At 39.4% G+C, this 15,908-nt stretch overlaps 1 protein-coding gene and 1 long non-coding RNA gene across 4 annotated transcripts; one reads left to right on the forward strand and one right to left on the reverse strand.

The window, feature by feature from the left end:
* Positions 1-2,695: 2,695 nt before the first annotated feature.
* LOC121050800 lies at positions 2,696-6,937 on the reverse strand. Of its 3 annotated transcripts, none has more exons than XR_005803917.1 (7): positions 6,067-6,937; positions 5,831-5,872; positions 4,631-4,695; positions 4,383-4,484; positions 4,178-4,247; positions 3,643-3,689; positions 2,696-3,468 (listed from the first exon to the last, which is right to left on the reverse strand). XR_005803917.1 is itself a non-coding variant. In XM_040511977.1 (3 exons), exons 1-3 carry the CDS (start codon positions 6,256-6,258, stop codon positions 4,843-4,845), a joined length of 303 nt encoding a protein of 100 aa, XP_040367911.1. In that variant the 5' UTR covers positions 6,259-6,937; the 3' UTR covers positions 4,706-4,842. The 3 variants fall into 3 exon arrangements, 1 of the variants encoding a protein (XP_040367911.1); XR_005803916.1 differs by having other exon boundaries at positions 2,696-3,471; positions 6,067-6,935; XM_040511977.1 differs by lacking the exons at positions 2,696-3,468; positions 3,643-3,689; positions 4,178-4,247; positions 4,383-4,484; positions 4,631-4,695 and adding an exon at positions 4,706-4,911.
* Positions 6,938-12,519: 5,582 nt separating this feature from the next.
* LOC112175643 lies at positions 12,520-15,474 on the forward strand. The gene is made up of 3 exons (XR_002926561.2): positions 12,520-12,581; positions 13,005-13,074; positions 15,146-15,474. It is a non-coding gene; the product is annotated as an uncharacterized LOC112175643 (long non-coding RNA).
* Positions 15,475-15,908: the final 434 nt, after the last annotated feature.

A 15,908-nucleotide genomic window follows, 5' to 3' on the forward strand; every position in this document is an offset into this window, starting at 1 on the left:
GATTTTCCTTTCTTATAGAGGAAACAAATCTAGAAAGTTTTATCTTGATGTTCCTTTCCTACAGAGGAAACAAAACTACAAGTATTGGGCCTATAAATAAGAGTCTTGGTCAATTAGTTTTACATCATCGATCGAAAAAGAAAAAGAAAAAGAAGATTGATCGAAATTGAGTGGAAGGGTTACAACAGTAGGCATATATAGTCTTGGACACGTGTACAATAGCTGTAGATTTACTGATTTAGTAAAAGTGAGGTAAATTTTTACTACTCTCTGTTAACACCCCTCCTGATGTTGTGAATCTCTAGTTAACTATGGCGTTCAGACAATATCCTCCTCTTAGCAAATTCACAATTAAAATTTTTTATGGGGGAGAGTGGAAAAGCGGAGGCTATATAAATGAAAAAGTAATTTGGGTTGATAATCTTGATTCAGAGACGACGAAAATGGCTGACTTAAAGAATATTGCATCTAAGCTTGGTTATCAAAATACTCTGACAAATTATTCATATAGATCGCCTACAAGACGGGATTTTGTGAACATCAATACTGATGAAGATGTAGAAAAGATGATCAAGGAACTGCCAGTTACTCGAGAGTTGGAAATATATTTCGATGGAGTTAGAAAAGAAGAAAAACCGGAAATGTATCCTACTATTTTGTTCTGGAACTGCCGTGGACTTAGTGACTCAGCCATTTATATGCTAAAAGTTCTTATACGTATCTATGACCCTTCAATTATTTTCCTTATAGAGACTCGTTTGTCGTCTGAGGTTATGAAAGAAGTCTCTTCCTTGCTAGGGTTTCATAATGTTTGGGATTCTCCTACAAGCAGAGGGGCAACCGGTAAAGATAATTGTGTTGGTTTATCCATGTTATTGAGAACAAATGTAAATGTCGAATTTTTAAATAAGACAAGCAATTATCTTGATTTCGTGATTAACGTAAGTCCTACTGATCAGAAGTGGAGGTTGACAGGATTCTATGGGGACCCAAAATTGAAGTATCGCTCATGGGAGTGGCTCCGAAGCTTATCAAAAATTAAGAAGAATCTCCCATGGATAATTTTTGGGGACTTTAATGAAATTTTAGATCGGGATGAGAAAAAGGGCGGACCAGAAAAGAGCAAATCGAAGATAAAGGCGTTCAAGAATGTTGTCAAAGAATGTGGTCTTTGTGATGACATGCCTTTTGAGGGTGGTAAATTTACATGGAAGAATGATAACATTAAGCAGAGGCTTGATAGAGGATTGGTCTCATTGAAATGGAAAAAAATATTTCATTCTCCTAGAGTATTGCATCTGAATGATGGAGATATATCAGATCACATTCCTATAGTGATACAAACCGATGGTCAAAAACAAAAAATAGAGAATGGGGAAACTCTACGTCATGCGATGGCTGATGTGTTTTTATTTGCTAAACAGTTGGAAGAGCTGTATCGTAATCCGAAAGTTAGGCTTATGACGGTCTCTAATATTGTAAATGAGATACAACTGGAACGCTCGGATTTCTATTTCGAAATAGTAAAGATGATTGCGCCTAAAGTTTTTCATGCAATGTATATTGCAGTTCACGATAAGAAAACTGATACAGTTAAATATGAACGTCTAGTTACTCTAAGAACTTGTTATTGCCTTGATCTCATATTATGGAATTGCATGGTCCTCCCCAAGCCAAGTAGAGATGACGACCTTGAAATTCTACCAGAATGTCCAAGTGCTTCTTGTAAAAGGATCATCACAAAGGAGGTTAATCTTTCGGAGTATCTTGCGCAAACATGGAAACTAGTATGGTTGATTCCAATTGGCGGTAAAATAACCCGGAAAGAGATTATTGACCGAAAGATAGATGAGCAAGTGGAAAATTTGATTAAGTGGCTGAAAGACTTGTTTCCACAAGATGATGACAAGCATTTTCTGATCGGCATTCGACATCCGGAATACAGAGTTATGGTTAATAAATTAGAGAAGAATGCAATATTGGTTTGCCATGCAGTCATTCTGTACAATATCATTACATCTCTAATTAGGGGGGAAATGATGGCATCTGGAGGCAAAATAACAGAACTTGAGAAAAAGCTTACTGACGGTATCAAATATTACCTTTCAGATAGCGATGAGCAAGCTAAAAAGAAATTTGACATTATAGAACCTCTACAGTATTTGTTGGACAATTTGCAGTGGCGCGTGGGTATTTCTGAATATAAAATTAGTATAAACGCAAAGCAATTAAGTGAACTTGAAGATAGAAGATTTGAAGCGGAGAGGAAATCCTTGATGTGTCCCCAGTTGGAACCCTTGATAAAGGTAATTATGAGGAGTGGCGGCTCTGTTGAAATAGAGAAGCTTGAAAAGCTCATTAGCGATAGATATGCAGTTAACAGACTTACAATTCAAGGTCAGATTAATTTGCTAGTAAGTATGAACATTCTACGTTCGGATGGGAATGGAATTGATTTAGTAGAAGCTAACAAAAGCCACCAATCAATAGTCGGCCGGCTTGAGCACGCAGCAGATATAGCCTTGAAAAGTCTTGAAAACACAACGTCCAAGAAGCCTATTAAGTACTCGGCGTACATGAATAAGATTACAAAGGCATATAAAAAATGAAGGGCGTAATTAAAAGGGGCGGAGCGACATTTCTTAACTTGTACTTTTAGGACTTTGTGAGATCTTTTGATCGACAATATATATTGTTGGTGCTTTCCCATCTGTTGTGTGTTTCTAGTCTTAGATCGATGGCCAGTTCTTTTGTATGTTTGTAATCCTTTGCGATTCTTGTTAATGAAATATTATTAGTATAAAGAAAAACAAGGTGATCAATTTCATATTCCATAATTTGTACATGTGGCAGATCAAAACAATATGATAACTTCTAATGCATCCTATTTACAAGTCTGCGAGTCGAATTCAGGTCATTACATTATATGATTCTAAGCAACCGAGTATCAAGGTAAGCCTGAGTCAAAATCAAACAGATCTAGTTGCTCTTCTGTATAGTCTGGGAGTGAAGTTGTTAAGCTAAGTGGCTGCCTTGGCCTTTTTGCTCCTGTTATTCTCCCATGATTATCAGGAATCTCAGTCGAGTTTGCTGAACCACTAATGGGTTGGCTGATGCTTGATGAATTGTCCTCTTCAGCCATTCTGAGCTCCTCAGCAACCCCAGTTACTTATTCCGTATCAATAATGTCCTCTCTAACTGACAGTTTAGTGATTCTATTAGGATTTAAGCATAGCATTTTTCCACCAATGAAGGTTCTATCTCTACAGCAGCACATTGGCTTCCAGAGTGCACGTGACCAGAGAAAATCCTTCCTGGTGGCGTGTGGTCAGTTTCCATATGCTTCTCAGATATATTCACTCCCAATTAATCACCTTGGAATTTTGTCTCAGATATTTCATGATTCGCTGAGTACTTTCCTGTGACGGGCGGAATATTCTTGTGGCATCCGTAACATTTTACTACTTTCTGCTGTAAAGAACAAAGAGTACAAACAATTAAGTTTTACTGAGAAACATAAGAATTCATGTTACAATCTCATCTCTCGCACCCACAGGCAACGTATAAAATGAGAAGCAACTTTTCTCTGTGATACAAGCAGATTGAATATAAGAAGATCGCCTAATTATAAGTTTGACTTACCACTGATGGGAGAAGGAATGTTAACTGATGAAATTGGAAAATCTTGCCTGTAAATGAAACAATTCATCAGTAAACTTCAAACGAAATAACAAGAACACAGAAAGAATGTGGGATGTGGGTGAGTGTATCTGGTTGGTGGCTCATAGGAAAATATATATACTTGTGACCAGCTCCAACAGAAGGAGATCTTATGTTTATCTTCAAACTACTGATATTTTTGAAAAAGAAAGGGAGAGCGATGTGTTAAGAACATTAGTGCCCCAGAAAGGTGGAATGTCATTGAGGGCTTGATCAAGCACATTGAATATTGATTGTAGGAAAGCCTCAAACTCTGGCATTTAAGGGCTTTACTTCATCAAACACATCCAAGTGAATATGATGATCATCAAATAGCAACCCTCTAAAAGTTCAAGCAAAGTAATGAGAACAATGGATGGCCGGACTCTCTAGACATGTTCCTAACCAATCAAAGATGCCTTTCTTTGCCTGTTTCTACAGTACTCGAATAATTGTCAACACTAAAAAGAGCACGCACCTTGACAATGCTGTTCAACGTCACATTGAGATAACATGCAGAGTACGTGCAAGGGGGAAAACACAGCAACCTGATAAAAAAACATTCATTAGTCATTCCCACGGTGTTGATTGTGACATTAGTATCTAAATCACAACTCACTAAAGATAATCAGTGTTTAAGAAAACATGAAACTAACTGTAAATGAGACATCAGAAAACCCAACCTTCTGCAGAACCAAAACTGCACCCACAGAAATGCTCTTCCCAAACTCTCCTTCGGAGAGGGCTTTGTTGTGGATGGTGGCTCCAATTGTACCTGTAGGATCCTGAAGCCAAAACTTCAGCCACATACACATTTCTATTTCTAATGGCACAAAGTGGAAAGTTCAGGGAGCAAATCTAGTTCTTAGTTTACAAAAGCTAAGACCGACAAATGACCACAGAAAAACTACACATTTATATACACACTCACCTTCAAAGTCAACACATGTGATCACCAAGACCATTTGGGGTGGAAGATTTGATCATAGCAACAACCTAATCAACCAGCAAGCACAGAACACCACACGAATCAGCTTTTGTATTAGCCTGCAGCTTTTAAATATGCACATGTTCTTGAACCAACGAATAAAACAGCAGCCGCTGCTGCTGAAAGATTGAGGAAATTATTTCTTCAATAGGTGATCAAGTCCATGCACAATTTTTGGAAAGCACAAGAAAAAGTTGCTGAAAATCGTCAAAGTTCACTCCGCCCTAAAAGACCAATTCATAGAGTTGACAGTTTGCACAGCAGTTCTGATGAGAAGGGATGCTTTTAGGGGGGGTCTGAATTATTGTTTGATCTGATAAGTTTTTTTAGCATTAGAATATTATTGTTTGCAATTGTCACAATATATGTATCTAGTCAATGTTGTTCCTCTAAATATCAGCTGAGCTTTAAAGCATCTGATCATGATTGAGCAAAGACATTATGATATCATTTTCTCCAACTTCTTAATTTCTCTTTGGTAGTTTAAATTTTGGTAATGCATTATAATGTCATAATGCATGGCTTGGTCAAAAGCATGCCGAAATGATGCTCAATGATAGATGCAATAATTGGAATGTGAATACCAACAATCTGCAAACGGTCTTTTATAGACCATAAGCGAGACAAAAAAAGACCAGCAAAGTGCTTCAGAAAAGTACCAACATCGGTCAATCCATCAAAAATTTGTAAACCAAATCTCATTGCAGTGGAGAAAAGAGTCAAATCTTTCTTTGTTGAAAGATTTCCCAATAAATTTGAAGGGAAAAGGGCAGTGCAGACAATATTAAGTGACGAAAGAGGCACTATAGCCAGCAAATCTTGACTTAGGGTCCATACTTAGGATACCACTCTCCCAAAGAAAATTTACTGGAAAAATAAGCATGACTTAAAGCTACTTTATATTCTGGAAAGAATAGGTTTTGGAGATCAGATCAAAAAGAGGTTTGCCATAAAATAGTAGGTAACAACCAACGAGGGTTTCATAGTCCAGACTAACAACCAATGAACCTAAGAACCCAAAAACCTAAAAACAACATATTTATGAACCTAGGAAGCCTAGCAATCTCTAAACGTACAATACTAAAGATTATCCTTAATGGTATTTATTTCAGCCAAAAAGAAAAGGATTTGTGCATGCATTACCTGATGATTAACTTGGTCCTTAGCATCAGCCATATCCTCCATCTGTTTCAAAGGGGTCAACATAAGACAACTAGGAATGGAGAAATAAAATAAAAGAGAAAAGTTACAAGGCTGAAGCAGTTGTGTGTCAAAGAGATCAACATAATAGAGAAATAGAAGTTTACAAGGAGAAGTCGACATAACAAAACTCAAAGTTACAAGACAAGTAAACAAGAGGATTGGGGTGAAGTACACACCCTACTGGTACTGGTCTTCTCCTTTTTCCAGTCCTCATATTCTTCACGAAAAATGCTACTCTCGAGGGCGGCCTCCACCGTCTCCAAATTGTTGAGGGTGCTACACCTATCGATATGCTCTCTCACCCTTTTCAGGAAAATCATGATGCCCTTGGCATACATAAGGCATCCGCGGAGGTAGGGAATCATCATATCCAGGATCTCATCCTCCTCGCCTTCTTTCACACTCAATCCCTCCTCCCTGGCAAGTAACAACAGATCCTCGATGCAATCTTGTCTCTTTATTGGATCATCTTTTAAATCATGTATCTCCTCCTCCTCATCATCATCAGCCACCACCTACGTCACCACCTCCATATCATCCTCTTCCTTTTTCAAATCCTGATCCGAATCTTCTTCATCTTCAGACTCCTCCCCCGAGCTCTCCTCCTCACTCGAACCGTTCTCATCCGCCGAACCTTCCTCCTTCTTCTTCTTCTCCACGCCGCGGCGGTTTGAAAGATACTCAACAACTTCTCTAACCAACTTTACGTCGATCACATTCCTACATTTTAGGAGCTCTTCTCTGATCGCAAACGTAATCTCGCCGATCACTATTGTCCAAAAGCATTCCTTGTATTGTTTGAGGAACGAATCGATAACCTCGACGGCTTTTGCGCGAGAAGCGATTGTCACCCCTGTCGATTGGACTTGCCTTAACACGTCATTGGCCTCCAGCTCAGTCAAGATTATCGGTCTCCACTCCATCTCTCTTTCTTTCGATGAGCCTCCTTTTCTTTTCCTCTTCTTGTTTTAGGTTAGATATATATACCGAAAATTCTTCTACCCACCCAGGTGGGTGGTCACCCCGATGAGCTGTCAAGAGATCTGCCTTCCTTAGGCGACTACACAGTCTGAGCCATCGATGGATCGTTAGTTAAGAAAGACGGCTTCTGTCAGCGCTTGGAACAATGTTGGCTAAAAAACTCTCGAGTCAACCTGGTAAAAATCAGGTTGATGGAGTGAAATAGACGAAGAGGTCCTCAAAACCTCAATTGTCATCTCCTCCAGGATCGGAGAAGTTGGAGTTGTCGAGTTCGGTTGGATTTCTGTATTGAGCTACATGTTCAATCAAATTTTACAAGTGAACAGATGGTAAAAAGGGCAGGGTTTTTCCCGTGTATGGCAATTGTGTTGTAGACGGGCGGATTGAATTAAGATTGAAAACCCAGGTTCTACTTCTTGAGGAGGTTGAAGAAGAATCAACAAAATCCCATAACCAAAACCAGATTCCCTGAATCCCTCCTTACTCCTCACCCAAACCAGATTCCCAGAATCCCTGCAAACACTAAAGACATCATCTTTAGTAACATAAATATATAACACAAAACCATAAACTATAACAAACCCAGTAACCAAAACCCAATTTGCTGAAGAACCCACATCAAAAACTTACTCCAAATCTCTGATTCGCTCATCATCTTTTTAGAGACCAATTGAATCACAGACCAATTCCATCATATTTACCTCTTAAACATTGGCCCACACTACTAGAAAAACCACATATAAGGACACCCAATAAGGACTCATTTTTGTCAACGTGTCCTAATAAGCTTATGAGGACGGACAAGAAAAAAACAGGAGCAAACTTCTACAAACTTCGCTGCCCCGCCGAAATTTTTTTGCCAAAAGTTAAATTTCCCACTTTTTTTCCCACACCAAATCGCACTTTAGGTTGGCCGATAAAATTGGCCTCTATCATTTTAGTTGACCTCTCTCTCTCTCTCTCTCTCATTCTCTCTCTCTCTCTCTCTCTCTCTCTCTCTCTCTCTCTCTCTCTCTCTCTCTCTCTCTCTCTCTCTCTCTCTCTCTCTCTCTCTCTCTCTCTCTCTCTCTCTCTCTCTCTCTCTCTCTCTCTCTCTCTCTCTCTCTCTCTCTCGTCTGCATCTCTTCCTCGTCGAAGAAAACAAATTCGAGCTCAGAGCAAAAGATTCTTTTGCTCTGAGCAAACCAAATTCACTCACCACGGATGGGTAATTCTCCCTCCTTCTCGATCTGTCTATGGCTTTTTCTTCTTCTCGTCAAATCTGTTTGGTTCTGGGTAATAGTTGTGGGTACAGGGTACTGGTTCATGATTCTTCGTCGGGTTCTTTCACCAGGATGTACGAGCTCTCTCCATTGCCTCTAACGAGGATCGATCTAAGAGCATTGACTGGCGGTGGCTTTGTTCTCTGTCTAGATCGGAATCAGATGGTATTCTGGAGGGTTCATTCAGAATCCTTAATTGTGTGTGTTTCAAATATAATTGATTTTTTTTAATGTTAAAACCCAATGAGATTCTTTTCTTGTGTCAATTTTTGAAAGTAGTGTATCTTGTTTATAAGACTTGATGAATTGATGATATTTTGAATTGATGATATTTGAGAGTAGAAAAGTCCTTGACTTGTTACTGATTTATTTATGCAATTTCAATATTACAAGCTTTGAGGCTGCTGAGATTCATTTATGCTTCAAGCCCAGGACATTGACAGCGCATATGAAGGTAAGGTTAGTTTTCGCCCCATTTTTCATTGATTTCGCTATTTAATAAACTGAAAATTCCAAAGCATAAGAATATTGAAAAGGTTTTGGAAGGTCGTCGATTCATCATCCTCTCTGAATTTTTGTCCATGAGACCTTAGAGATTTAATTTTTATTTTCTTTTGTAAGAATTTGTCCTTTAAATTTGTTTGATGTTGGTGATAATGATGATTATGATAGGTGCAAGTATATTATGTGTCTGTAGTAGTCTTAAACCTTTTAGGTGGAATTTCTGGGTTTCAGAATGTGGAACTTTGCCAGAGGATATGGAACTTACTAGACAAATGAATGAGTCGGGGCTTCCAGTCTCATTTCAAACAAATAAGGAGGTACATTACCCTATTTTCTTATTTCAATTGAAGTATTAAGTACTGCTTTTTCAGCTTTCACATTCACTACTACAAGCAGAGGTAGTATTAATCTGACTTGTTGAAGTTGAGACTCATTTGCAGAAGCAGAAAACAATATCTCAAGGAAACAGAAAAGGAATGGGCCTGAAGATGATGTACAGGCTTGTGATTCCTTACAGGCTTACACAACAGTGCCATGCTCACTGATGCAACAACAAATTTAGTGAATTCAGCTGTGTTAGATGATGTACTTTACCCAGGCAGCTGCTGCTAATGGCCATGATAAGCTCTCGTTTTCATTTTGTAAATTCAAAATAAATGCTGCCTTCGTTTTGTTGACTATCATTCTTTGGTATATTTTGAATTGGAATTGCATTAGATAAGAGCAAGCTCTTACCTATTGGAACTTATGATACTTGCATGTTATAATTTTTTGTGGAGAAAAAGGAAGGCTTGCTCTTGGGTTTAGTTTCAAAATTCTGCATTGTCAATTTGTCATGATGCTCTTACATCATTGGGTTCTTTAATATTTCAGTGTGGTTCAATATCTATCCCCTTTAATATTTCTGTTTGTCATGAATAGATTAGTCAGAGGCTCGGCAAAAAACACCGCCTTTCATAGGTGTTTTTGCTATCTAGACCTTTGTTGGTTAGTTTTGAATTCAATGCATGCACTTTTGACTTTGGTTTTGTGGGTGATTGATATTTTTCTTTGTAGGTTTTGTGAGGGTTGGCATTTAAGCTCAGCTTTGTGTAATCAGATATGGGAAATCGTTGAATTCCAGTTGTCAAGTATTCGTTTCTGTTTCGGTGTGCCTGTGAGTATTTTTCTGTGTTCTCCATTTTCAGTTCAGTTTTGAGGTATTGTTTTCATGTGTGTGTGACTAAGAGGATGACATTGCTGTGATGTTTGTATATAAAGGCATCTCATTTCTGTTTTGCGCATTTTCAAATAGGTCCATTTTCCTGTGGGAATCTTTAAGTATGGAGATGTTGATGCAAGTACACTAACCAACTTAAATGCGGTTTTCCTTTCATTTGAGTATAATTATTATACTCATTTTTGTTTCAAGAAAATGAGTATAATAATTATTATAAGTATCTTTGTTTCAAGAAAGAACTCATTTTTTGTTGTTGTTATCATCTCAGTGGGCATTGATGGCTTATTTAGAAATTTCGAGATTCTCAAGAAAACTGGGTTGAACAAATGGTACCTATATTTTCAGTTCTATTCTTATTTCTTACTGACCTGTGAAACAGAAATTTATATATTACTACCCATGTACAGTTTTTGAGTTTTTATTTTTTATTTTTTATTGATGTGAGATAAAAGTTGTATTCATCATGTCCCATGTAGTTTTTCCATCGATCTCTCTTCTTGATGATGCAATTTTGAATTATCTGTACTGTTTCCATCACAGTCTGAGGTCCGGATCGTGCAATGTGTTTCATTCTAAAGCCTGTAGACAAAAAATGCGGAAGGACAGACTGAATGGCAAGTACGCTCCAGTTTCATCCTTAATGTTCATAACCTCATTGTGTTGTATCTGTCTTCACAAGTACGCTCCAGGAGTGTTAATATGTACTTGATATTGGTTTGTGCTATATTTATCAGGTTATAATTGAAGATATTGGGAAGCAGATTAAGCAATTATAAACCGACAAGGTGCAGGACATTGATTTACTTGACTAGAATTGTTGAACTGTAATTTGTTATACTTTATAAATTTGTTTGCATATGGTGTATTTTGATTCAGTTAATATTGCATTTGGTGGTGTATTTTGAGGGGTGTACAATTGGAGAAAGCTTCCTTTTATTATTAATTAATTTTTTTTTTTTTGGGTTTTTTACAAGTTTTAAGGACACGTTTTGAACGTCCTCTATGACTCTTTTAAGTGTCTTGTTTTAGTTTTAAGGACACATATGAGTGTATTTTTTGTGTCCTCTTATGGTTTTAAGGACTCCATTTTCAGAGCTTTTAGGACACAGTTTGTGTGTCCTAGTATAGAATAGAGGACACCTATTAGAAGATATAAGGATGCAATTTAGGTGTCCTCTTATGGATTTAAGGACACTGCATCTAGAGCTTTAAGGACACACAAACTGTGTCCTCGTATAGAAAAGAGGACACGTTTTCAGTGTCTTTGTTTGAGACTTATAATGACTGCTGGATAGAGGACTCTTTAAAAAAGAGTCCTTGTATGTATTTAAGGACACAGTTTCAGTGTCCTTAAATGGTGTTTTTCTAGTAGTGGGCCATCTTCTTCAAATACTCGCCCTTGTATTATGCATATGAATCAAATCATTTAAGCCATCATCCTCATTTCTCGAACTCCAGCCACTAAGAAACCACTTGAAATAGTGAAAAAACAGCTTCCTGATATCGCGTGCAAGGCATGTGAGTGGAGTAAAAATCAGTTTTACCGATGTAGACGTTTTTTGACCTAACAGCGCGTGTATTGCACGCAACGTTGAAGACCCCAGGTGAGCACCCACCTAGGTGGGTGGAAGAAGTACACTACAGGAAAACTGATTATTCACGACGCGCCATGCCGTAAATCTTGCACTATTTTTACAAAAACAAAGGCGTATTTGCAATGTACGCTGTAAAACTCATAGTTTTAATAGAATTTATGGGGTGCTTGTAGTGTAGCCGTGTGGAAATCCAGTGCGCCCCTTATTTTTAAGACTTCCCTCCTGAAAAATGAAGAGCTAATTGATCTCAAAAGACCTCTCTCTCTCTCTCTCTCTCTCTCTCTCTCTCTCTCTCTCTCTCAATCCTCCGCTGCAAAATTCCAAAACCAATCTCATCAAATTCTCACTTCTCGCTCTCTCTGGTCTAGTCTCAGTCCACGGATTTCAGTCCCGGAGAAAATCAAGGCGAAGAAAAGAAGGAAATCTTCGTCGCCGCCAACTGAAAATCCTATATCTCCGCCAATCCGGAATGAAATCCTCCACCGCCGCTGCAGCCAAGGCCACGCCCAACCTGCTCTGTCTCACCAAGGTACACTTTTTCTGTACTACTACCTCTCTCTCCTTCCTCCACGCGTCCGTTAGCTTTTGTAATTTGTTGCTTTCTGCTTCGATCATAGTGAATTTGCTAAAGCTCAGTTAGAGTTTGAGATCGGAGTTGTTTGGTGTGGTTTACGGTGCTCGTTTGTTGTGAATATGCTAAATGTGGTGTTGTTTGGAGTAGATTGGGATTGATGAGTTGATTGTGCTTCAGGGTTTAAGAACCTGATTGGCTGGATTTAGTTTATTGTGTAGTTTGGTAGAATTTTTGTGTTTATCTACTTGTGAATGTGCATTGAGGGATTTTCTTTTAGATTGGTTTACTCACAATGTTCAAGTTGGATTCCTTATTGTGATTGTTGTCTGGCAAAAATTAATCGGAATTAAAGGTTTATCTGAGGCCAAACTTGATAAGATTTGTGACAGTGCCGAGAAGATAGTGGTTATTGTTCAAACTTGCCACAATCTGAAATGTTCATCTAGATTTTCTGAAGTTTTTTGAATGATAAGTTACTTCTCACTTTCTCAGTCTTCATTATCGTTTTTTATTTTTCAGAACTTTGGATATTACTGGAAGTGATGCTCTAACCAGAGTAAGTTTAAAATTGTTTGTGGTTTAAAGTTGCAGTTACCTTGTAAATAAGGGAATTGAATGCAAAGAACTGGTTACATAGATCATCAGGCTGAGTTTGTCGTTACTGTCTTTTGCTATGCTTGTTTCTATGCTGATACTGTTTTATCAGTGACAATGGATATTCTCAATATAATGGTATAATTATGAAAAATAATAAGATAGGAAATAATAATTGTGGGTTGGTGGAATAGAATATCTCAATTTGTTCTCCACAACAATCCCTGGCAAGATTTGGATATAAGAGCTTTTTCCCTCTTCAGCGCCTTCCATTTCCAATATGTTTCTCTTGTATCAACAGCTTAGACTGGTATAAATACTGTATAATCTGTATTCCTAACCTTGTACTGCAACTCTATTAAAGGGTTAACGGTTTTTCATGCAGGACAATAAGCGTATTGAGTAGTCTAGTTTTGCTTGGAAGAGAATGAGAGCTTGCATTTTGAATTTATGAGGTATTTGATATGATTGCTATTGATCTCTGTTTGTGCCAATTTCAGCATCAACGAGTCAATGGAAGTTCCGTTGAAATCCAAGTGTAAAGTGGTGGGGTTGTTTTCTTCAAGTGGGCCTATCTTTTCCTTCGATTAGTTTGACTACGTGAGTAGCCCTGGTCATCCACTTGTGACTGAAGGTAGGCCCTGGTGGTCCTGTGCCTAGCCATGGTCGTTCACCTCTTATGACTGAAGGTATGGCCTCGGGCTTCCTTCACTTGATGCTGGGCCTCCAAGCTACCTTGTTTGGTGAAACTGATAGTCTCGTCTCGGACTTCCTTCACCTGATGTTGGGCTTCCTTCACCTAATGTTGGGCTTCCAAGCTCCTTTCTTGGGTGGAACTGATGGCCTCACGTCGGGCATCCTCCACCTGATGTTGGGCTTCAAACTCCTTTCTTGGGTGGAGCTAATGGCCTCACGTCGGGCTTCCTCCACCTGATGTTGGGCTTCCAAGCTCCTTGTTGGGTGAAACTGATAGTCTCGTCTCGGACTTCCTTCACCTGATGTTGGGCTTCCAAGCTACCTTGTTTGGTGAAACTGATAGTCTCGTCTCAGACTTCCTTCACCTGATGTTGGGCTTCCTCCACCTAATGTTGGGCTTCCAAGCTCCTTTCTTGGGTGGAACTGATGGCCTCACGTCGGGCATCCTCCACCTGATGTTGGGCTTCAAGCTTCTTTCTTAGGTGGAACTGATGGCCTCACGTCGGGCTTCCTCCACCTGATGTTGGGCTTCCAAGCTCCTTGTTAGGTGAAACTGATAATCTCGTCTCAGACTTCCTTCACCTGATGTTGGGCTTCCTCCACCTAATATTGGGCTTCCAAGCTCCTTTCTTGGGTGGAACTGATGGCCTCACGTCGAGCTTCCTCCACCTGATGTTAGGCTTCCAAGCTCCTTTCTTGGGTGGAACTGATGGCCTCACGTTGGGCTTCCTCCACCTGATGTTGGGCTTCCAAGCTCCTTGTTGGGTGAAACTGATAGTCTCGTCTCGGACTTCCTTCACTTGATGTTGGGCTTCCTCCACCTGATGTTGGGCTTCCAAGCTCCTTTCTTGGGTGGAACTGATGGCCTCACGTCGGGCTTCCTCCACCTGATGTTGGGCTTCCACCACCTCGAGTTGGCGGAGCTCTATGGAAAGGACTATGCATTTTGGCATAGCTTTCGGAGAGAAGAGAAAGTTGAAGTCCCCCCATCAGCCTTGTGAAGGCTGGGTATTTATAGGAGAAGAGAGTTGACGTGGAAAGGGAAAGGCATGGCTCAATCCCATAAAATCGGGGTGTCAGCCTCCCACTCTCTGCCTACTGACACTCCGGGATGGGCTGACAGAGTTGGTACGTGACAGATGTCACCACAATGTGGTCCGATATGGTTGGTGAAGGGTCAGGGACAGGTGTCGCCTATCCAAGCTTCCCTTTTCCTGGAATTACTCTTAGGCCATGCCTTATGTCGGAACTTGACACGTGGCATGGTTGGTGAGATTTTGCTTTGATTGATGCTCCATGTCTCATCATGACGATTACATGTGCGTGAGCTTGGAGGTCGAGGCTTTAGCCTTGGAGCTCGTGGTCATGATCCTTAGAGGTCGAGGCTTCTAAGCTTGGGGGTTGAACTCTTGGTCTTGGGGGTTGAGACTCTTGGTTCCTTTGGACTGTGCTATTCTAGTAGTGAGGTCGTGATATGCTTTTGCCTTGCCATCCAAGATGGTGAGTTAATCACATGGTGACCGTCCAAGACTTAAGAGGTGGAGATCCAAGGTTGAAGACTTGGAGTACCAAAGTGAGGCATCTCACTAGTCATGATTATTTCCATCTTAGGGATATCTTTTCTTTCTCGATGAAAGGTTTAAGTGCATCGAAAGGTCAGAGTCCTACGTGGACTCTTTGACATTTCAACACGTACCACGTGAAATGGGTTGAAAAGTCAAAAGTATTTGTCGAACCAAATTATGACATCAACAATCTCTTTTTGTTTTGGCACTGATCCAGCATCTTCATCACATTCGTTCCTTGATATATGTAGTTTCTTAATTGCAGGGGTTACTTTACATTTCTCATGTGGGATGGAAACAGGTTCAAGATGTCATAGGTATTGTTATCTTACCTTATAAATTAGTTTTGCGGTCAAACTATTGATTGTCAATACTGTTTAAAGGTTGCTAAATTGTCTAACTAAAAGAACATTGCTAAATGGAGTTTTCTTATTCTTTTTATTGTTGATTTGGGTGATATGCAGTAGTAAGTTTTTGCAGAAGATTCGGAAGTCATGTTTTGCAGCTTGAAGCCCCATTGAGAGGAATGGCACCAATGTTGACAGCAATAGGTTTGGCTCCATCATTTCTGGCCATAGATTGAGTTCATATGTTTGTTTTGCGCGCCGTAAATGACCTCTTTTCCTGTAGTGATATTATTCCTAGAGTGAGTGGGTTCTTGGGGGCTCAAGGTCTTTTTTTTTTCCTGAATATTATTCCTGGATTATTATTGTTTACATTAATTATCACAGTATATGTAACTAGTCAATTTTGTTTCTCTAAATATTCTATGCTATAGGAATTCTAAGCTTTGAGCTGACCGTTAAAGCATTTGATCATGGTTGAGCATAGCCATTATGATATCAATTAATTTGCTTCCAATCTCTAAAGTACTAGTGTATTCATTTATGTCATTTTGTCTTCAATTTAACTACTATTGCAAAAGAGACTGCCGTCTTCCTCTAATTTAGGGTTTCGTTCCCTTCATCTTAGTCTCGTCCAGTGGCGCGGGAGCCGAGCCGGGCCTTTGGTCTCGTCAGAATGCGGTG

This window comes from Rosa chinensis, chromosome 7 (assembly GCF_002994745.2).
Source record: "Rosa chinensis cultivar Old Blush chromosome 7, RchiOBHm-V2, whole genome shotgun sequence".
NCBI lineage: Eukaryota > Viridiplantae > Streptophyta > Magnoliopsida > Rosales > Rosaceae > Rosa > Rosa chinensis.